The sequence below is a fragment of the Myotis yumanensis genome, unplaced genomic scaffold (assembly GCF_028538775.1).
Source record: "Myotis yumanensis isolate MYYU_CA2020_CCGP unplaced genomic scaffold, mMyoYum1.0.hap1 SCAF_2, whole genome shotgun sequence".
NCBI classification, from domain to species: Eukaryota; Metazoa; Chordata; class Mammalia; order Chiroptera; family Vespertilionidae; genus Myotis; species Myotis yumanensis.
In genome coordinates, this window is record NW_027223753.1 from 150,244,636 (window position 1) to 150,266,015 (window position 21,380).

The 21,380-nt window shown below is 41.2% G+C and overlaps 1 protein-coding gene across 2 annotated transcripts in view; it reads left to right on the forward strand.

The window, feature by feature from the left end:
* The first annotated feature begins 8,702 nt into the window (after positions 1-8,702).
* TMPRSS7 (transmembrane serine protease 7) overlaps positions 8,703-21,380 on the forward strand; it is a 40,676-nt gene continuing 27,998 nt past the window's right edge. Inside the window, exons 1-7 of one of the 2 annotated variants that reach the window (XM_070403548.1) lie at positions 8,703-8,750; positions 11,272-11,315; positions 11,352-11,515; positions 14,932-15,062; positions 18,059-18,126; positions 19,234-19,427; positions 20,368-20,406. In XM_070403548.1, coding sequence (XP_070259649.1) covers positions 8,703-8,750; positions 11,272-11,315; positions 11,352-11,515; positions 14,932-15,062; positions 18,059-18,126; positions 19,234-19,427; positions 20,368-20,406 — 688 coding nt within the window. Of the gene's footprint in view, positions 8,751-11,271; positions 11,516-14,931; positions 15,063-18,058; positions 18,127-19,233; positions 19,428-20,367; positions 20,407-21,380 lie in introns of both variants that reach the window. The other variant, XM_070403547.1, reaches the window with a different exon arrangement.

The window sequence follows — 21,380 nt, forward strand, 5'->3', positions numbered from 1 at the left end:
GGGGAAGAAGGGGTCCCTGCCCTCAAGGAGCACTAAATCTTTCCCCAGCAGGAGAACACGGGGAAGAGCTGCCTGAAATTTAGGACAAGGACCGACAGGAATGATTTTCTGGATGCAGCACAAATGATGTGTTTAATTCCTTTCTGAGTTCAGAGCACCCTGTGCACGTAAGTAGCAATACTTAAGGTAGCTTGTTTTACTTTTAATTCCTGACCTGAAATATTCCTGCAAAACTGTGTCAGTGTTGTGCCAATCTTTCTTTTTATTTGGAATCCTTTCATTGGGCCCAGGATCTGGATAAAATGAGCAAGGCACTCTCCTTGAGCATGAAATTTAATTTTGAGAAGCAAAGCAATCTGCAATACTCTCTTCTGTAAAAGTAATAAGGATGGATAGGCTAGGTCTTTAGCAGTGCTGTATCCATTAATTCATAGAAATTAGTAGATGCTATTAATTGGTACTTAATTAGTACATTAGCCAAGATTTACTGAGCACTTGCTATATGCCAGGCCCTATGCTGCCCTCAGGGGTTTGGTAAGGAACAAATTCCCTCAGCTATGTGGACTTATCATAAGAGAAGCCAGGAACCAGAGCCCCTACCTGTGCAGTCCTGCCTCATGGCTCCAGATTACTGTGGAGAACAATGACCCTCGCAGTCTGATACCAGCCCAGTGGGCAGATTCTAGCCTTTGCTAGCTAGCTGAGACACTACAGCGTTTTATCAGTGAGGCTGAAGGGCCTGAATCCTGAGAAAGGGGATTTGGCAGCTGTGGGTAAGTGTGAGTTGGTGCTATCAAGGGCTTACTTCTAGTGACATTCAACTTGTGAAAGAAGTGCAAAAGTACCATTTAAGATAAAACTTCCAGCCCACTGGAGCAAATTGATGCACTGAATGATCACTTAGCAGAGACATCCGCTCATATATCCTTCATGCTTGACGAGAAAGTGAGACGATGGCAGCAAACACCCTCAGTAAGCCAGATGCACTTAGCTTGTTGAGGAAAGGCAATAAGATTCCACTGGAGGTCTTTGCATCCTGGCAGTAGGCCCATGAGCATTCCTAACCATGGTTGAGAACTCTCCAATGAGATCAATGACAACATGACAACCAGGAGACCTGGCAAATAAACAACCATCTCAGATACCCTAAGATTTTGGGGAAGCTTTGATCAAAGAGAGGTGCTGGTAGGAACGAATAATAAATAAATTAGTTGCTAATGCTACATAAATCACACAGACGTCGTATGTATTGCCTGGGACAAAACCTGAACCTACAGTTGGTTTGTAATTGAAAAAACAACAACACACACACAGGAAAATTAAAACCCTGCTTCATTACCATATAACTTCCCTCAAGTAGGGGAGGAAATGTTGGAGATTCAAACAACTCTTGAGAGAAAGGGTCTAATTTAATTCTAAGATAGTTTTTTTTTCTTCTGGGGGCGGGGAGGGGCTAGAGAAGGGCAGAATTTTTGCTTTTATTTGGATGTTAGCTGTGCTCCCAAATGTTTCACCTTTAACAGAAATGACCAATATTGAGGCATTTCTTTTTTTAAAATATGTTTTTTTAATTGTTTAGAAAGAGAAGAAGGGGAAGGGAGAGAGAGAGAAAAACATCAATGATGAAAGAGAATCATTGATCAGCTGCCTCCTGCATGCTTGAAACCTGGGCATGAAACCAGTGACCCCTTGGTTCATGGGTCAGTGTTCAACCACTGAGTCACACCAGCCAGGCTACTGAGGCATTTCTCCTTTGCCATTTGTAAATTACATCAAGGCCACTGGGATCTCTAGTTGGGACTGAGTTGGGATAATGAGCAAATAGTTGAATGGGATTTATTTCAGTTTCCAGAATATGCACATAGCCTATGGGAAAGTTGGTATAACAAGGTGCTAAACTCCAAAGAAGCTTGGAGCATGGAGCAGCATGACAGAAATGACATGGGTAGAGAAGCTAACTCTGCAGAGCAGGGCAAGACTGGACTCTGCTAAGAAGTGAGATGCTCTCCAGGGCCATGTAAGCAATGGGGTGCACATTTAAAATGACTCAATTGTTCCTGTCACTTTGTGTTCTCCTCCTCTTGTTTTTATTTCTGCTTTTCCTTCATGCCTCCCTTTGCCAAGTTCATTTGATTTTTCTGTTTTATTTTATTCTATCATTATTATTCTCATTCTTCATTATTCAGTCATTTCCCCAATCCTACCCTTTCCATCTGATTAATCTGATGTTCAGCTGGTTTTAAAAAGCATCCCTTTGTTATGCAGTGACCTTCACATAATTTCCAAAGTCAATGCTTTTTAGTACAGCAGATTCATTCCTCCATCAAACATTGAGCTGACTCATCTCCTACAGTGAGCCAGATGCTTTGCAAACTCAATATGTTGATAGTTTTCTGTGTGAGTGCTGGGCCTCTAGGGTTTCTTTGGTTAGGGATGTATTGTAGAATGTCTTCTGATCTAGTTCACCCAAGTGCCCCTTAGCTCAACCATATATTTATATTGAATTGTGCAGTCTTTTCACCAGGCACCTAAATAGGGGAAAGAGGTCTTTTTAATGTGTTAACTGAACCAGAAAGAAAAGAGGCATAAGCAATTACCCTCTTGTTTCCACATTTTCTGGTCTAGGGCAGGACAATCTCTGACCATTTGCCCTTGGTATTGACATGGCTGACCACGGTGATCTACTAATGTCTCCTCCTGGACCATGACTCAGTCATACTGCGCCATCCTTCCCGCTCTTCCCTATGGAGGGAAAAAGAGTCAGAAGAATATAGTGGGGTTTAGGATAACAGCTAGCCAATATGGTTAGAATGCCACCTGCAGCTGCCCCAGACTGTGACCAGGCTATAGAATTTCTGCAGTGCTCTTAGAAGCAAGTCTACTCAGTTGAAAGAGACAATTCTCTAATAGTCTCTCCCACTCCTATAGACCTTGCAGGGTGCTATGGACTTAACTGTGTCCCCCAAAATATATGTTGACATCCTAACGCCCACTACCTCATAATATGACCTTTATTGGAAATAGGGTCATTGCAAATATAATTGGTTAAGATGAGGTCATACCAGAGTAGGGTGGGCCTTTAATCCAATAGGACTGGTGTCCTTATAAGGAGAGAAAAGACAGGGACATATTAGTGGAGGATCCTATGTATAACTGAAGAGAGGTAGAGACTGAAGTGTGATAGCTTAAAGCCAAGGAGCTCCAAGCAGCACCAGCTACCTCCAGAAGCTAAGAAGAGGCAAGGCAGGATTCTTCCCTACCGATTTCACACATGGCCTTCTAGCCTCCAGAACTGTGAGACAATCAGTTTCTGTCATTTTAAACCCCACACTTTGTGGTACTTTGTTATGGCAGCCTCAGGACACGGATGTGCTATGTATGCCGAGAATGTAATGTCCTGATGGCTATTTCTGCTATTTTTTCTGGGTACGTTTTCAGGGAGTAACTTGAAGGATGAGTGAATATCTTAGTCAATGGGAAGGCTTATTTATAGCTTGCTATAAAAAAGGCAGATTCCCCAAGCTCAGCATTCCTCAGCTATGACATAAACTGCAACCGTCTGAACTATATTGTGTCACCCCTGTGGAACGTAAGGGAAATAGGGAACCAATGCAAACAGGCACACTCAGGCTGTTTGCTGAGCCATCAGTCTTGTGTCTTCTACCACCATCCATGTACCAGGCTAACTTATTAGCTTAAAATAAGGTGGTGCCAGTCCCAGATGCAACCAATTCCTGAAGAGACTCTCAGCCCCAGCTCCTCAAGGCTATTACATCAAAGAGGCTAGTACAGGAGGGACCTGGTCTTCAAGGCTTTTGGAGATAGGCTATACACATGACAAAACTAAATAACCAAGACAACATGAGGGATATCACAAAGTGGTATTTGATTAATTATTATAACATTTAATTCTCATGCACTGGTATATACAATAAAACTTTTAAGTAAAGAAGAGAGCGCTGCTGGCTGGGATGGAAAAGCTTGCAGGAGAGCTGCAGATACGGTGGTGACAGTGTTAGGGGCACATGATTTCGAGGAGAGGGCTGCTAATATTGGCCTCCACGATTCTGTGGCATCTTGTCGACACCTCTTTGAGAGCACTTCTCACATAATATTGTCATCAGTAGTTTGCATGACTGCTTCCTAGATTGAGAGCTTTTTTAAAGGTAGTGATATATTTAACTCATTTTTAAAATATTTGGCACCTGTCACATAGTAGGCATGCAATAAATGTTGAGTAAATAGATGTATAACCATGGATGAATAAAGATCAAAAATGCATAATTTGAAAGAGCAAATTTAGTAGATATGACAGGAAGACACAGGAAATAGCCTAGTGTCACACCGAGGAAGATCTTAATGTCAGGCGAGGGGGACTGAGCAAAAGGAGATTGGACTGTTATTTCAGGAAGATTTGGTCAGTGGTCATATACACCTGTGAGAGATGAGCCTAGAGGAGGAGATTACAATAGTCCTGATCTAAAGGTTCTCTAAGAAGCCCTCCTATCATTTCATTTTTTCAAAAAGACCCATGGGATGTGACCCACAGGATGCTCCCTGTGAGTCAGCAGGGAAAGGGAAGTCATGATCACTGCCATGTCGTTTCATTGCAGGACACTGAGGGTGAGAGTGTTAAATGGCTGGCTGGCTTTCCCTTGTGATTCCTGAGGACTCATTCCCCCTCTGCAGAGAGCTGGGTGGTGACTGGAGATCAGATGACACCTCCAGTGGCCATTTATCATAATAGAGAGAAGTGGGTCCTAAGTAGCAGAAACAAATTTTATCAGTTATGGGAGAGCTGGCCTCTCCTCTAGTTAGACAAGGATGGAGGTGTCACCCCCACTGCTAACAGCCTTCTATTCCAGGGGCTTAGAACCTTGCTCAGGTTGGATTGATGTCTTGGCCTTACCTCTGGGCCTTCAGATGCACTGGGCTTGCCTTTGGGACAGAAGGTTGAAATATTTAGAGTGTTTATGTGTTGAATTGATTTATCGGATAAGTGATGGACTCCCAGTGACCACTGCTGAATGCAATGGTGAAGTATTTCTCCTCCAATGCAGGTCACTGCACAGCATCTGCTTGGCTGGCCAGCACATAGACACCTTCCCTGCTTCCCTCAGCACAGGAGCCTTTGCTCCTGGAAAAGGAATAAAAACCTCTTCACTGTCTTTCAAACCATTTATGAAGGGAAGCACCGACCCACATCTGACTATTGTGACTGTCTTTGTCATATTTTTGGGGATTGAAGGAGCCCTGTGCCAGAATGTTCATGTGAGAGAAAGCAACACATAGATGGATGCATGCTCACTTACCAAGACTCTATCTTGTACCTCAGCTTTTATTGCTGCTCAAAACCAGTGGCTTATCTGGAATATTTGACTCCTGGAGGTGATAATCCCCCGAGCCCCCCAGCACTTTATAAGAAAAGTTTTGCCCTGGCCAGTGTTGCTCAGTTGATTGGAGTATCGACCGTACACTGAAAGATTGTGGGTTTGATTCCTAACCATGGCATATACCCAGTTGGAATACATATAGGAGGCAACCGATTGATGTTTTTCTCTCATCGATATGTTTTTTTCTCTCTCTCTTTCCCTTCCTCTCTTTCTCAAATCAATTTTAAAGAAAAACTTTAAAAAATAAAAGTTTCAAACATATAATTGAAAGAATTCCATAGTGCAAATGCATATACCCATACCTAAAGTCTACCATTAACATTTGCTATACATGCTTTATTATATATTTGTCCATGTAGAGTCAATCATTTTTAATAACCCTTGTTCCTATACAATGAAAACATTTTCAGTAATAATTATAAAATAAAATAAATTATAATAATGGCTAGAAAAACACGGTAAACAATTTACTCAACTTTGTATAACTACATTAGTAAAAACAAATTAACAAAATAGATACTGCATACAAAATATTACATATAAAAATGTCACACCATACATTACAGTTCAAGCTTTGTATACATCTACATGACATTTATTACTTATTTTAAAATGAGTAATAAAAATATGGTTATTTGAAGCTTACATATATTATTAAAACTTAGTTGTAATAGCAACAATTGTTTAAAACTTAAATCAGTCAGAGATTTTCTTTTCAGAGAGGAGTATTTTATCACTGGCATTATTTATAACTAGAGCCCCGATGCATGAAATTTGTGCAAGAGTAGGCCTTCCTTCCCCCGGCTGCAGGCACCAGCTTCCCTCTGGCACCTGGGACCTGGGCTTCCCTCGCAGCCCCGGCTTCTTCCAGAAGGTCGTCCAGAAGGAAGTCCGCTCTAATTAGCATATTATGCTTTTATTGTTATAGATTGCTGGAAAATAGTGCTAATAATAAAAAATAAAAAGCCTGTAGCACGCAGGTTTTATGATTGCATTTATGTATGTATGTATGTATGTATTTATTTATTAATCTTCACCTGAGGATATTTCTTTTTATAGAGATTGGAAGGTGGGGGGAGAGGAAGAGAGAGAGAGAGAGAGAGAGAGAGAAACATCACATTCATTGGTTGTCTCCTGCAAATGCCAGGGATTGAGCCTGCAACCAAGGTATGTGCCCTTGACCAGAATCAAACCCAAGCCCCTTCAGTCCAGTGGCTGATGTTCTATGCACTGAGTCAAACAGGCTAAGGCTATGATTGAGTTTAAATTCTGTACATATAATGCAGCCTCTTAGGATTTGCTGCCCCTTCTTATTCTTGGTGATGTCAAACAAAAACAGCAAGACACTAGCGAGAGGCAGTAAAGACAGGTTTTACTCACTGCTCTTGCAATACAGGAAAGAGACTTCATGGTAGGACAGAGCTCAATTTCAAATACAGTTAAGATAACCTTTGATTTATGACCAATAAACAGAATGAGGGGCCAGTGGATGGAAACCTACTAAGGGGAGATCTCGAAAGTAGGGGGATTCTTGATAAAGTCAGGCCAAGGATTTATACATCAACTTGGGGGATGAGGAACTTGATCAAATATCAAGATGGAGATGCTCACGAAACTGACATCAGGATTCTTGCTACAACTGGGCTAGGAAGGGGAGGACAAGTCTCAAGGATGAGGCCCATTCAAAGAGAGGGCTCAGAGGAGCCTGCCTAATGTTTGAACGTAAGGAGAGTCTGTGTCAGTGGCCACTGCCCAGGGCCATATAGTTAACTTATATTGGTGAAATAAGCAGGTCTAGAAAGAAGGAAAATAATGCAGAAAGAATGGGCAATTAAAGAGGACTTCATTTTCAAATATCCCAGTCTTATAATTAGGAAGCCTAAAGCATTATTAGTCATTTTTCCAGTGCTATTAATAAACAAAAAAAGCCCGGAAGCGAACGTGTACAACGTGATATACTTTTTGCCACTCTGTTTTACTCACTAATCTTTCGCCACTTGCAGCAGGCAGTTTCTCACTTGCTTTCTTAGGACCAGCCCTTTGTGTCTAGGTCAGCAGAGTAGTGTTTCTTCTTTAAAGGGCAATTGGTTAGCTCTGGCCAGTTTGTTGGAGTGTCCTCTCCTGCACCAAAGGGACATGGGTTTGATTCCCAGTCAGGGTACACACCCAGGTTTCAAATTTGGTCCCACATCAATGTCTCTCCCTCTCCCTCCTTCCCCTTCTGTAAAATCAATAAAAACATATCGTTGGATAAGGATTAAAAAAGGGGTGGGGCGTGGGTGGCCAGTGTACTCAGTGGTAGAACATCAACCCGTGAACCAAGAGGTCTCTGGTTTGATACTCAGTCAGGTAACATGTCCAGATTTCAAACTCAATCCCCAGTAGGGGGCGTGTAGGAGACAGCAGATCAATGATGTTTCTCTCATGGATGTTTCTATCACTCTATCCCTCTCCCTTCCTCTTTCTCTAAAATCAATAAAAAACATTTTTTTTTTTAGAAAAAAGGGCAATCGATTAGTTTTTCATTGACACCCAGAGCCCCCAGGGAAGCATGTTCTTGTCACAAGGACAAGGTGTGTAACGTATGAGCAATCCCAGCCTTTACCTTCCCTGCCTCCCAAGGAAAATTCTGACAATGCCCCTCACCACTTCCTTCCTCTCCTCAGCTTGAACCTAACTCAGGTTGACTTGGGAAGAATGGGAGAGATGGGAACAGGAGACTTTTATCAGAAAGAGCCTGGGTTTACTGAGTATTGCCAGAGGAGGGGAAGAAAAAGGAAAACAAACAAACACACAAACAAACAAACAAACCTCTTAGCTAGGGCTTTTCAGAGAGGGTAGCTGGAAAATTGAGAGCTAAGTTGGAGAGTGAAGCTTCCGAAGCAAGAGCAATGGGATGTGGGGAATTGTAAGTAGTGGAGCCGAAGGTTATACATGAGATATTTTAATATGCTTTAGTAGAGGCTGGCAAAAATTTAAATGATTTGTAAATATTTGGGGGTTGTTGGACTGTATCCGTGTGAGGCGACCTTGCCCGGAGGCTCAGTCCTGGGGGTCCTGACTCATATTAGAGTTACATGAAGAAAGCTTTAGTTTGGGGTGCAACGGTGACTGCTTGGTCCCTTTAACATTCGCTATATAGCAATGAGGCAGCTTCAGTTTCTGAACTGGACCCGGGGAAGGTAAATTGATTCCTTTCCTCTGAAAGCTAGCTTGAATGCGGCCACCAGTTCTTCTCGAGAGAGAATGTAAGGGGCTGAAAACTGGCTTTGAGACACCTTTGGATGTTCACATGTGGAACACTGAAAAATGGACAAAGAAAACAGCGATGTTTCATCCAAACCTGCTGATGTGAATGTAAGTACAGCGTGGGAAGCTTTCTCTGTTGCTTGAGTGCCACTTATTGTTGACCTTGCTAGTAAAATGAGACCATTGCTGCTTTATAAAAATAAAGGGAATAAAAATGAAATACTTTATCCTCCTCTGGTACTTAATGGATTTTACAAATGTGGGCTTGTTTTGAAGTGCTGTACTTGGCAATTGATTTGCAGCTGTTTTTGTAAAACTCCAGGGAAATTGTACTGATCTCTGCACAAATTCCATTTTAAAATTTAATCAGTGCTAACTGAGACTGCCTATAATGTGTTCCTGCGCTCAAAGACCCAACCCTGGCCTTGTCAGTGCTACATGCACTAGCATTTCTGTGTGTTTTTCTTTTTCATTTCTTTGGGGGAATATTTGAAAATAGCGTGACACTATAATCAGCTCATGGAACGTTTTTCTCTTTAGAAACATCATCCTAAAACCTGCAGGACATCACATGAAATGAGGTCTGGTCTAGTTCAATTTCACCAGGAGGAATATAAGCTACATTTCACTCCAGGAGTTGACAAGGGTGTTTGGCAAAAAAGAATGAGGGAGCCATGAATAATTGAGAATGTCCTTGGCCACATATTATCCCATGAATTGGTAGGATTAAAGACGGGAAGACAGGTGCTTTGAAGGGAAGAGTAAGGGAGAGTAACAGAATGAAAGAACTCTTAGGGGAGCCCAGAAGAGAGATTATTTCTTTGGAGTTGGTGTTCTAGATGGTTGCCTTTAAGAGAATGTGTGGTTAAAAGTCATTTCATCACTGGAGTTTAGTTACCCTGACATGTATAAATCTCTCCTTCAAAGAAGCTAAACTCTCACATACATTATTAAGGAATTCACAGGATCAAATGGCAGAGGATAGAGGAGAAAAAAAAAGGAAGGGAAATAGGTAAATAATGTATTTTTCCTCCAGTATATAACACTTTGCACACAAATACAATAAAACCAATATCCTCTCTGAGTCCTCTATTTCATTCTTTATTTTTAAATCATTCTTTTGCCTGTGATTGGGAAATGGATCAGGGCAGCGGCTGGCATAAAAGTGCATACGTGTGCGGCAATGGTGAAACCAGCACTTTGGTCCTTTCCTATATACAGCCCCCACAAACATCATCCTTCATGCCTTTCTCCTACCACTCAGTCCTGAAGCCACAATTAAGAAATGGTTTCTCTAAGGAACTTATACTCTTATTTTAATCCTGTTTCAGCCCAGAAGAAATTGGTCATGGGAGAAAAGCTATATAATACAAACATTTAAACACAAACACACATCCTCACAGCCGTGTGCACAGGAATCGACTGCTGACCTTCCAGTCCTCTAGTCTACACTCCATGAAATTCAGGCCTATCCTCTGCAGCATCTATTAGCCAAAAGGGGGAGTTGAGGAGAGAACCTGGGAACCATTTCACTGGAGTTCACATAATGTCTATTTTTTTTCTGATTTTAATTGTGCGATTCAAATGCAAGCAAATTTATTATGCTTATGTAAATCATTTGACTGACACATTTAGGCATTTTAGCACCAAAGTCTCTTTGCTGAGTGATAGCATTTAAGCACCAGACCAAGCATGTCAAACTCAAAAGCTAACACGGGCCAAATAAGCAAGGTTTAAGTTTATGTGGGCCGCAAAATAACAAAAGCTTCAATTTTCATAGAAATGAAGGTTTATTTTGATAGAGACAGGCTGAATACAAAGGGCTAAAATAAATGAGTAATCGTTAACATAAAAAAATGGAACATTTTAATAAAATTAATATTTTTTCTTGAACATTAACTTACCAGACACTGAATAACCGCACAAATTAATAAGCGTAACGCAAATAAACCTATTTTTCTTGTTCTCTGAAAGCAAAATATTTCCTGTTGCACACACCAAAAAAGTCAGTCCAAGACTAATGATGTGGCAATCAGCTGCTAAAATATTCACTGCTAGTATTAGTGGAGAGAAATGGTGCACCTGCAGGTAAGGCGAGTAAGGAAAATGATTTCAATACTATTATAGTAATCAGTCATTAGTGAACGTTGTAGTTATTAATAACTAGAGGCCCGGTGCATGAAATTCATGCATGGGTAGGGTCCCTAGGCCTGGCTGGTGATCAGGGCTGATCTGTGAGGCAACTAGTGGGGCGATTGGTGGCCCCTGCTCACACCCACCTTCTGTGCCAGCCTCGCCCTCTGCTGCCACCGCTGGTCAGGGCCTGCGGGCAGCTCCTGCATTGAGTGTCTGCCCTCTGGTGGTCAGTGTACATCATAGCGACCAGTTGTTTACTGGTCATACCGCCGTTTGGTCGATTTGCAGATTAGGGTTTTATATAGATAGATTATGTATAACAGGATATTGTAAAAATTAAGTTATGAAATTTTTATTAAAATGTTTCTTACATACCATTATATTGGCTGGGCCACAAAAATATTCGTTGTGGGCTGCATGCGGCCCGTGGGCCGTGAGTTTGAAATGTTTGCTCCAGACTATTTCTAATTGATAACACATCTTTTATTTTTAGATATCTAATATCTCAGTTCAGGTGGTGAGTGCCCCCGGGAAGCTGCCAGCGAGACCAGGGAGACCAGGCAGACCAGGGAGACCAGGGAGACGGCCACCAAGAAAACCCATCAACAAAGCCCAACTCAAGAAGCAACCCAAGAAGAAAGCTCCCTTTTGGAATGTCCAGAATAAAATCATTCTTTTCACAGTGTTTTTATTCATCCTGGCAGTCATAGCCTGGACCCTTCTGTGGCTCTACATCAGTGAGTTAAAACCTACTTTCCTTTGGAGTTAGGGCTTACCCAGTGAAGTCAGGAGGAGAAATGTAGGCCCAATCTGCCCCTGGGTGTTTCTGATAGTTTTTTTCTTATTTCTTAGACTAATAACCATTTCTGAAACTGTTGAGGTTTTTCGAGGAAGAAACCAGAATTGCTTTCCCCTTTCTCCTTTTCCTACTACTGCTCTCTTCCCACAGGTGAACAAGAGGAGCAGAGATGGGGATAGGATAAGAGCGGAGGAGGATGCTCAGGAGCAAATGTTGACTAGCTCAGAAATGTAATCCATTTAGTTCATTTTGAACTTTAAAAATGAATGGAATGCTAAACTGTTTTATTTCCTCATTCCACCCACTGCCTGTTTCTAGGCAACCTGATATTCCAACTCTCTGAGCTTCATTGTACTCATGAGCCTTTCTCTCCTCTGTTTTTATGTTTTTGTCGATCTGATTGATTGGACAGGAGTCATAACTAAGTTCTTCCTTAGAGAATACTAACCCAATGCAGTGCAGCAATTGTATAGCCTTTGTTGACTTATGCTCATCTTCCCACTCTATACATCTTAATATGTTTAATACAAGATATGTGTTCTATCAAGGATATTAAAATGTGGTTGGAAAATGAGCCTTATAGGCAAAGAATTAACAAATATTATCTTGAACAGTTCAGGTCACCTATAATTTGTGTGGCATAATGCAAGACATCAGGCATCCCACGATACATCTCCTACCTTCAAAAAGCTCACATAGAGATTTTGTACTTTCAAAAAACAGTTTAGTGCTGAAAGGGAGGGTGAGTTTATTTTTGTTTTGTTTTTTGTTTAATCAATCACTTTATAATCACAGAAGAGAGGCAGCCAACCTGCCCAAGGATAGAATTCAAAGAAAGCTTCAAGAACTGGCTTCTGAAAATTCATTTGACACATCTTGGAGTACCCACAATGAGCTGGGCTCTGTGATAGGCTTGGGGACAGAGTGGTAGACAGGAAGACTATCTGTCTTTATATATCAGTGAGAGAAGTCAAGTCAATGGGCAATTAAGTCAAACACAAAAGACATACAACCCCAACCCTGAACAAACCAACTTCTTCCCCATCAGTTCTCTTCTGGCCCTCAACTGAGCCTTCTCATTGCCCTAGCATTTTTGTATGAAGTTTTGGAAGATCATTGTGTAGAAGTAATTTGTTGGCTGTGTTAAAGTCAGAGAAGATCCTTTCAGGAAGACAGACCAGTAGGAGCAAAGGGAAAATGGTATGGATAGCGAGAACCGTTCAACAAATAACAGAGGTGGTTAGTTTCAATACATGAAACTTGGGTGTGGTGAATGGCCTTGAGAAATGAAGTGTACAGCTCATCAACAGACCAACCAGGGTCTTGTGTGTTGGGCTGTGCTAAAGAGTTTGGTCATTGTAATCATTTCAAGGCCTAATTGATCTCCCTTACATTGTTGTTACTCTTCCTCTTGAGTACTTACGGATGCCAGAGGATATGTGAACTTCTAGATAGAAGTCACAGCTCTCATTCAAATTTTAAAAAGTCTGCAAGGGGGCAAAAAAATAGTCACAGAATCACTTACCTGGTAAAATCAGCAACAAAACAAACCTTTGTTTTATATGAGAGGCCTAGTGAGGCAAATTGATCATTCCAAAGTCACTCAACTTGAAAGAACAAATCTAAGACCTCAGGCCTCCTGCCGCCTATCTGTGCCCCCCTCCCCACCCCACTGCCTCACTACAACATTTGGAACTAGTGGGACCCTGGGTTGGCTATACAACAGAGGCTGCTTCTTATCACTCAGCCAAGTTGTACCTTCTTTTTTAAAAATTAAATTTAATGGAGAAACATATGTTAATAACATTGTATAAGTTTCAGATGTACAATTCTATATCACCTCCATATTCCACTAAGTGTTCCATCCAAGGTCTGGCCCCCTTCCATCACCATAGAATTGACCCTCTTTACTCTTTTCAACCTTCTTCACACCCTTCTCCTCTGGTAACCACCATACTGTTCTCTGTCTATGAGTTTGCTTGTTTGGTCATTTGTTGCTTTTTTGTTTTATGTCACACATATGAGTAAAATCATATGGTTTTGTTCTTTTTTCATCTAACTTATTTCAGTTCACATAATATTCATGCACCATCTTTTTAATAACTATCAGTTATTTAGCATTTCCTTGTGCTCTTCCTCTAGCCCCCTTCTTCTTTCCCTTCCTTCCCACAAATATTTATTGAGCTTCAAAGCTAAGTCAGGCACTGGCTACTCTCTATTAGGGCTTGAAGAACAAAAAGAAGGCCCTGTTCCTCTAGAACAGTGGTTCTTAACTTTCTGGCCTTTTAAATACAGTTCCTCATGTTGTGACCCAATCATAAAATTATTTTCGTTGCTACTTCATAACTGTAATGTTGCTACTGTTATGAATCATAATGTAAATATCTGATATGCAGGATGGTCTTAAGCGACCCCTGTGAAAGAGTCGTTCGACAGCCAAAGGGGTCGCGACCCACAGGTTGAGAACCGCTGCTCTAGAGGGACAGCCATCCAGACTGAAGTTGTGATACAGTGGGGCTGGTACCACAGGAAAGAGATTACCATTGCCAGGAGGGTCTGGGGGATGGTGCCACATCACAGGAAGTCCTTGGTAAAAACAAAAAGAAAAGGCAGAAAGAAAGCCCTAATTTCCCCAGGCTCTTCTCAAACAACAGCAGTGTCTTTACCTGTTGTCTGAAGACAACTCAGACACAGTTATATCTTTGCCTGTTTCTGGGCAGGCCTGATGCCCAAAGCCATGGACCTCACAGGCAAAGCATTTGAGAAAAAGTGATCTAACACTGGGATGAGGACCACAGTGGCTTATCAGAAGGATGAGTTCTCCCTGCACTGCACAGAACTGAGGACGGGCCAGCAGCCTGGGGATCAGCCAAAGTCAGACAGAGGATGAGAGGCCAGGGGCTCAGTGAAGGACCACTGGGCGGGGGGGCGGGGGGGCATCCCCTCTTCTCCCGCTACACTCACTTCTCCTCAGAGCTTGACTGTACACATTTCTTACCTCCTTACCTTCTACAGACTTGGGATCCATAAAAATTGTATATATTCTCTTTGGCCCCTTAGTGACTCTATGACATGTAGACTGTCTAAGAGGTATATCTTTTACCTTTTAATCTTGTTCTTAAGTACTTGTCAGAAGCTGATAGAGAGAATAGAGTATCCTAAGGGATATGGTGATTTACTGCTGATGGAAGAGATGTTATTAACTACATTTAGAACTCCCAAGCTGCAGAACCAGTAGAATACATAGTTGTCTAAAATTAAATAATTTCAGGAGCCTGATACTGGCATAGATCAGGCGATGCCTCATTACCACACATATGGGAAAGCCCTACCTGCCTTTCTCTTATCTTACAGGCAAGACAGAAAGCAAAGATGCTTTTTACTTTGTTGGAATGTTTCGCATCACCAACATTGAGTTTCTTCCTGAATACCGACAGAAGGAGTCCAGGGAATTTCTGTCAGTGACACGGACTGTACAACAAGTGGTGAGGTGATGGGCAGGGAGGGGGTGAGAGGCTGGGCATGGTGGGGTCAGGGGGTGAAAGGTAGAGTGGAAGGGTCACAGTGTGCGGGGTCGGCAGAGGAAATAGTCAGGAAACATGGGATTTAGCTCACTTCAGCTGTAAGATAGAATTGCTTATTTGATAGAATTGCTTCTTTCTTTCTTTCTGCTGAAAGTAAAAGAAATGGCTCTATGAGCTTCAGTTTCAGTTCTTCTCATCTGTGAAATAAAGGGATTGAACCAGGTGATCTTTAAAACGTCTTTTCGTACTGATGTGACATGTGTGCTGATTGACTCTGTGATCAGCATACATTTATTTCAACTTCCATGCACTGACATCTCTTCACTTAAAAAGAACGTTCTCATTAAATAACTAATACATATTTATTACAACAATTTAGAAAAGTCCAAAAATGTAAAAGAGGTATAAAATAAGTATCTAAAAGTGTAAAGTAGCCGAAGCCGGTTTGGCTCAGTGGATGGAGCGTTGGCCTGTGGACTGAGGGGTCCCGGGTTCGATTCCGGTCGGGGGCATGTACCTGGGTTGCGGGCACATCCCCAGTGGGGAGTGTGCAGGAGGCAGCTGATCGATGTTTCTCTCTCATCGATGTTTCTGACTCTCTATCTCTCTCCCTTCCTCTCTGTGAAGAATCAATAAAATATATTTTAAAAAAAATAAAATAAAAATAAAAGTGTAAAGTATAAATTTAAAAAGTATAAATAAAATATGTAAAGTGTAAAACCCATAAAAGTATAAAAATACTTCAAAATCTTATTTAACATCACCAAAGATAGAGCCCTGTTTTATTCTGGACCACACAGACATAGGGGAATAGCTCAATATTGAGGTGTTAATAGATATTCAGTCTTATAATCTGATCTTTAACTTTTACCATTAGGTTGTATTTTTCTAGGCAGGTAAATGTTCTTTAAAAAATAAGTTTTAACCCTAGCCAGTTTTACTCAGTAGATAGAGCATCTGCCTGCGGACTGAAGGGTCCTGAGTTCAATTCTGGTCAAGGGCACGTGCCCGAGCAGCCGATCAATGATTCTCTCATCATTGATATTTCTCTCTCTCTCTCTCTCTTCCTCTCTGAAATTAATAAAAAGATATATTTTTAAAAAAACAAAAGAAAATAAGTTTTAATACTACAAAGTTAGAAAATTCCTTTTTATTGGGTATTTAAGTTGTTTCCAGCTTTTGCTACTATTGATAATGCTACAATAAATTATTTACGTTACTTGTCTGTATCTCTAATTACTTCCTTGGGGTGATTTTCTAAAAATTATTACTGGTTAAATAGAAAAATATTGATTCATCAATTTTGGTACATAGTATTAACTAGAAAGTTTCTGCCAAATTGTGTCTGCATATTAATGGCAAGGGTGGCCTGCACAGTGGTGACTCCACTACACTTTGGTGTAGAGTCTACATACACTGTAGACTGAGGAAGAGCTGCGAGAGTGAGCAAGCAAAAACAAGAGTAGGCGCAGTGGCTCTTGTTTATTGAGGGCTTTCTATATACTGGGTATGTTGCTAAACACTTTATTTTTTAATATATATTCTTTTATTGATTTCAGAAAGGAAGGGAGAGAGAGAGAAAGATAGAAATATCAATGATGAGAGAGAATCATTGATTGGCTGTCTCCTGCATGCCCCACACTGGGGATAGAGCCTGCAACCCGGGCATGTGCCCTTGACCGGAAATTAACCATGATCTCAGGTTCATAGGTCGATACTCAACCAATGAGCCACACCGGCCTTTATTTTTAATATTTATCAATTATTCCTCAAATTATCCCAAAGAGGTAGGCATTTTGAAAACCATTTTACAGACTGGAAGAAAGAAAAAAAGAAAGGAAAGAGAAAAGGAGAGGTGGGGGAGAAAAGCACAATGGAGGCTCAGCAGGTATAGGTAACGTGTTCTGTGTTGCATAGTGAATTTAAACTTCACAGCTCATATTTTCCCCCACTATACTATATTATTTCTAAGGTGATTCCCCAGCCCACTCCCCCTTCTGGGCAATTAGGTGGGTAAATTGTTGCTACTGTGTAGAAAGGGGAATTCAAGAGAAGATTTGACAAATGAGTCAGTTTGGTTTTAGAAATGCTAAGTAGGGAGAAAAAAGATAAATTGATTGAAATGTCTCTCTTTTGAGATGCAATTAACGGAGTTTTAAAAGGGCTGGGTGTTTCCCTAGAGACTGGTGAGTTGGGAAAGGGGTGGTTGTCCTGGTTGTGGGCACCACTCGCCCCCTAGTGGCTAATATAGCAATGTGTCCTTAAGAATTTAATTTTTCCATGCCATTTAATTAATAGAAAAGAGGTTGGGTCAAGCACTTTTTAAATGTGCTTAAAGGCGTTTGATTTATTAATTGTGGAGCAAATTAACTTTAGGCAGAACACAGAAGTTAAGCTTGATTAAGGTGAATAAAGACAGAAATAAATGAAGGTAACAAATTATTCTTCAGAGAAAGCAGAATGAAGGTTAAAAAACCCAAGACTGCTACAGGAAGTAAAAATTTATTTGAATTCAAGGAATAGCCCTGGCCTGTATGTTCAGTGGTTAGAGCATCAGCCTGCACACCAAAGGGTCTTGGGTTTGATTCCCGGTCAAGGACATGTACCTGGGTTGCAGATTTTATCCCTGGCCTGGCCGGAGCACATGCAGGAGGAAACCAATTGATGTGTCTCTCTCATACCAATGTTTCTCTCCCCCCATCTCTCTCTTCCCTCCCTCCCTGCCTCCCTTCTACTCTCTCTAAAAAACAAGTAAATAAATAAATGGGAAAAATCCTCTGGTGAGGATTAACTACCCTCTCCCTCCCAAAAAAAGGAATTCAAGGAATAATGTCTGGGTTTGGAGTTAGAGGTCTTCATTTGAGTCTTGTTTATCTCCTTGGTAGCTAATCAGAGCTTGGTACAGTGAGAGGAAGCCAGAGTGAAAGACTTCAGACACCTCGGTTTTTCTTTTTCAGGTAAACCTGGTATATACAACATCCGCCTTCTCCAAATTTTACAAGCAGTCTGTCATTGCAGATGTCAGGTATTGGGGGTCCCTTGCTTTGGGATTTCTGTGTTCACTGCTGTAAATTCCTCTCAAAGCCCTGAAAAGGCCAAGGTATCACCATTCTCTAGTAACTTCTTAGGGGCGGTTGTGGATTAATTCCCTTTTAGCACAATAGTGACCGATTCTTTGCTATGCTCTCATGCTGAGTTTTTCTTTTTATCTACCAAAGCCTGCCCTCTCCCCATAGCTGGGACCCAGGACTCTGTACTAATGCCAGTGGGCAAAATGGCCATTAACATGGCTGCTGTATCGGGTGGGGCAAAAATAAAACACAGACCAGTATTTCTCAAAATATGTTCAGTAAAAACTGACCACTAGAGGTCTCTTGAGAAAAAAAAGTATTCCATGGTCAAATCATTTTTAGGAAAAATCACGTGCCCTGTACTGTATCCCACCTTCCCCCACCCCCAATACATCTACAGATTCACAATCCACTTCGGCATTAAAGTCTTAGAATAAAGCAACTTGTTTACTTTCCTTCACTTTTATTACCCAAATTATGTACTACAGAACATTATCTTGTGTGGCTTTTTTTTTTTTTTTTCATAAATCATGATAATATTTGAGCAGTTAGCAGTCCCTTCTCCAGGGTCAGACTGAAACCAAAATGGGATGGATTCCTGGTTTTGCTACTTCCTAGCTGTGTGGTTTTGAGTTGTAGTTGGTTTTAATTTTCTCATCTGTAAAACTGGAATAATAACCAACCTTTCTGATACCATTAAATGGGATAAAGCAGATTTAGCACTGTGTATAGACACCATGAGGTATGAAAAACTATAACTTGCTATTTGTATTAGCAGTGAATACTGATTGACAGCCACAGAAATAGTGTGTTCTCCATGGAGGTGCAACTGTACACTAATGGTTCTAGATCTGAACCCAACACAAGAATACACATACCATGATGCTGTCCCTTTCCAGTCCCTGTACTAGGAGGCGATGAATTCCTAAAGAAGGAAGTCATGCTTAGTTGAAAGTTGTGCTCAAGGGCCTTACCTTGAAATTACCAGTTGGGCCACTGGCTTCCTGTAAAAGTCTCCTTCCTAAGAGCTATCTCTGAACATCTTTCTCCGTTCTCTACAGCAGTAACAACAAAGGTGGCCTCCTGGTCCACTTTTGGATTGTGTTTGTCATGCCACATGCCAAGGGCCATATCTTCTGTGAGGACTGTGTGGCCGCCATCCTGAAGGACTCCATCCAGACGAGCATCATAAACCGGACCTCTGTGGGAAGCTTGCAGGGTCTGGCTGTGGACATGGACTCCGTGGTCCTAAATGGTGATTGTTGGGTAATTCTCCTTTAAGCATTCCTTCCCGCAGCACTCCTGATACTGTCAGTATTGCAGTCACTGTGGTGATGAAGTATTCTCTCAGCAGTCCCAGTGGAACAGGATTAGTTGAAGATATGGGAGCTATGTTGATAAAGGAAGTTACTAAAGGTTACATACATTGATTGGACAATTGAACTGGGGACAAAATATATATGAAATTGAATTTATTAAAATGCACCCCTCCCTATACTTGATTTGGTTTATTCAAACTAAGGCTCCAAGGTACAAAGTCCTGCAGAAGGAAAATTTTTCTGAGCTTTGTCTTGTCTCTTTCCTCATCCAGACAAAACTGAACCTATGTTATGTAGTACTGACCAGTGTTCCAAACGGCCTGTCCCATAGCCTTGTCAAATGTAAATTTCATCATTTGTCTTGACAGTATAATGGTTTAATTTTTGCGTAATACAAAATTTATGCAGCTTTTTCTTTTGATTTCAATTATATATATGCTAGGCAGATAGTAGGAAGCTGATACACATTTGTTAAATAAATGAAAATTCTGTACCACATATACTATTTCAGATATAATTAATATGACTAATTATTATTATATTTGTTGTTTCCTTTTTTACCTTTAAAAATGTTTAAAGCTTGTTACTCTGGATGACTTCAAGCATACAAAAGGAAAGAGAATAGAAAAATGAACTCTAGTATACCCTTACCTTTACTCAGTTCCAAAAACCATCAGCTCACATCTGTCCTATTTGATCTGTAAATACCTAAACAACCTCCCTTCCCCTCACTGGATTATTTTAAAACAAACCCCAGATATGTTGGATTGCTTTTAAAGGACTGAAAATATTTTTTTCTAGGCAAAATTCTAACAGGATGAAATGACAAGATTGATGGTCTTTTTTCTATGTGTGTTTGTTTGTTTTTCAATGCAGCTGGGCTTCGGTCAGATTACTCTTCAACCATAGGACCTGGTAAATTATGTCATGTGGCTTCTTCCCTCCCCCTACCCTATCCTCCACCCCCCACTGCCTCCAAATCGGTATATTTTGGGCTGTAGTTTTCTTTTTCAATTGATGGTATTTGTGAGTGCTCTCTCAGTTACAAGTGACAGAAATATATTCAAACTGGTTTACGCATAAAAGAAATTTGATTGACTCATATGAATGGGGCTCCCCTGGGGTGGGGGTAGGGGTGGGGGGAGGCTTCAGGTTCGGTTGGGCCAGGTTCTAAGACAACATATCATCAGGACTCTGCTGTTGGTGCTCTTGTCCCAGCATCAAGAAGGGTTCAGGAATCTGGAGAAGGTTGTGGGTAGATGTTAAATAACAGTCCAGAGACTAATAAAGAGTCTGGAGACGAGATATAATTTTGTAAGGCATTTGGGGGTCAGAGGAGCTTAGCTAAAGGAGCTAAGTTCTAAGGTCTTAAGTCTAAGGCCTTAGGTTCTCCTCATCCCCAGGACCCCATACTTTTTATTAACACAACTTTTCCTGAGGCGAGGCAGAGATATACACTTCAAAGGGTCAGGGTTTGGTACAGAGTCCATTGTCAGAATGGCAGAATTAGCCTACAGCAGTTCAGGTGTTTGGCCAATAGGAGGTAATACATGTAGATTAAGATGCCTTTTAGCTGTCTGGCAGGAAGAAATCAATTTAATGTATCCTATTCAGGTTTGGGGAAATGCCTTCAGCCATTCCCAGATGCAGCCCTGCTGTCATGCTGGAATTGGTCTCCGGCACTCTGCATCTCTGCTTTCCTCTGTTGAGGCCCCATCAAGTGTATTTGTCCAATGTGGTGGCATAAATGGCCACCTGCAGATCCAGGCTTATAATTTATCAGTTTAGTAACCATAGTGGGAAAAAAACCCGCATAGATTTCCTGATAGTCCCTGCAGAAGTGCTGGGACTGGGTCTCATTGTCTCTGGTTGGCTGACATGCCCACTCC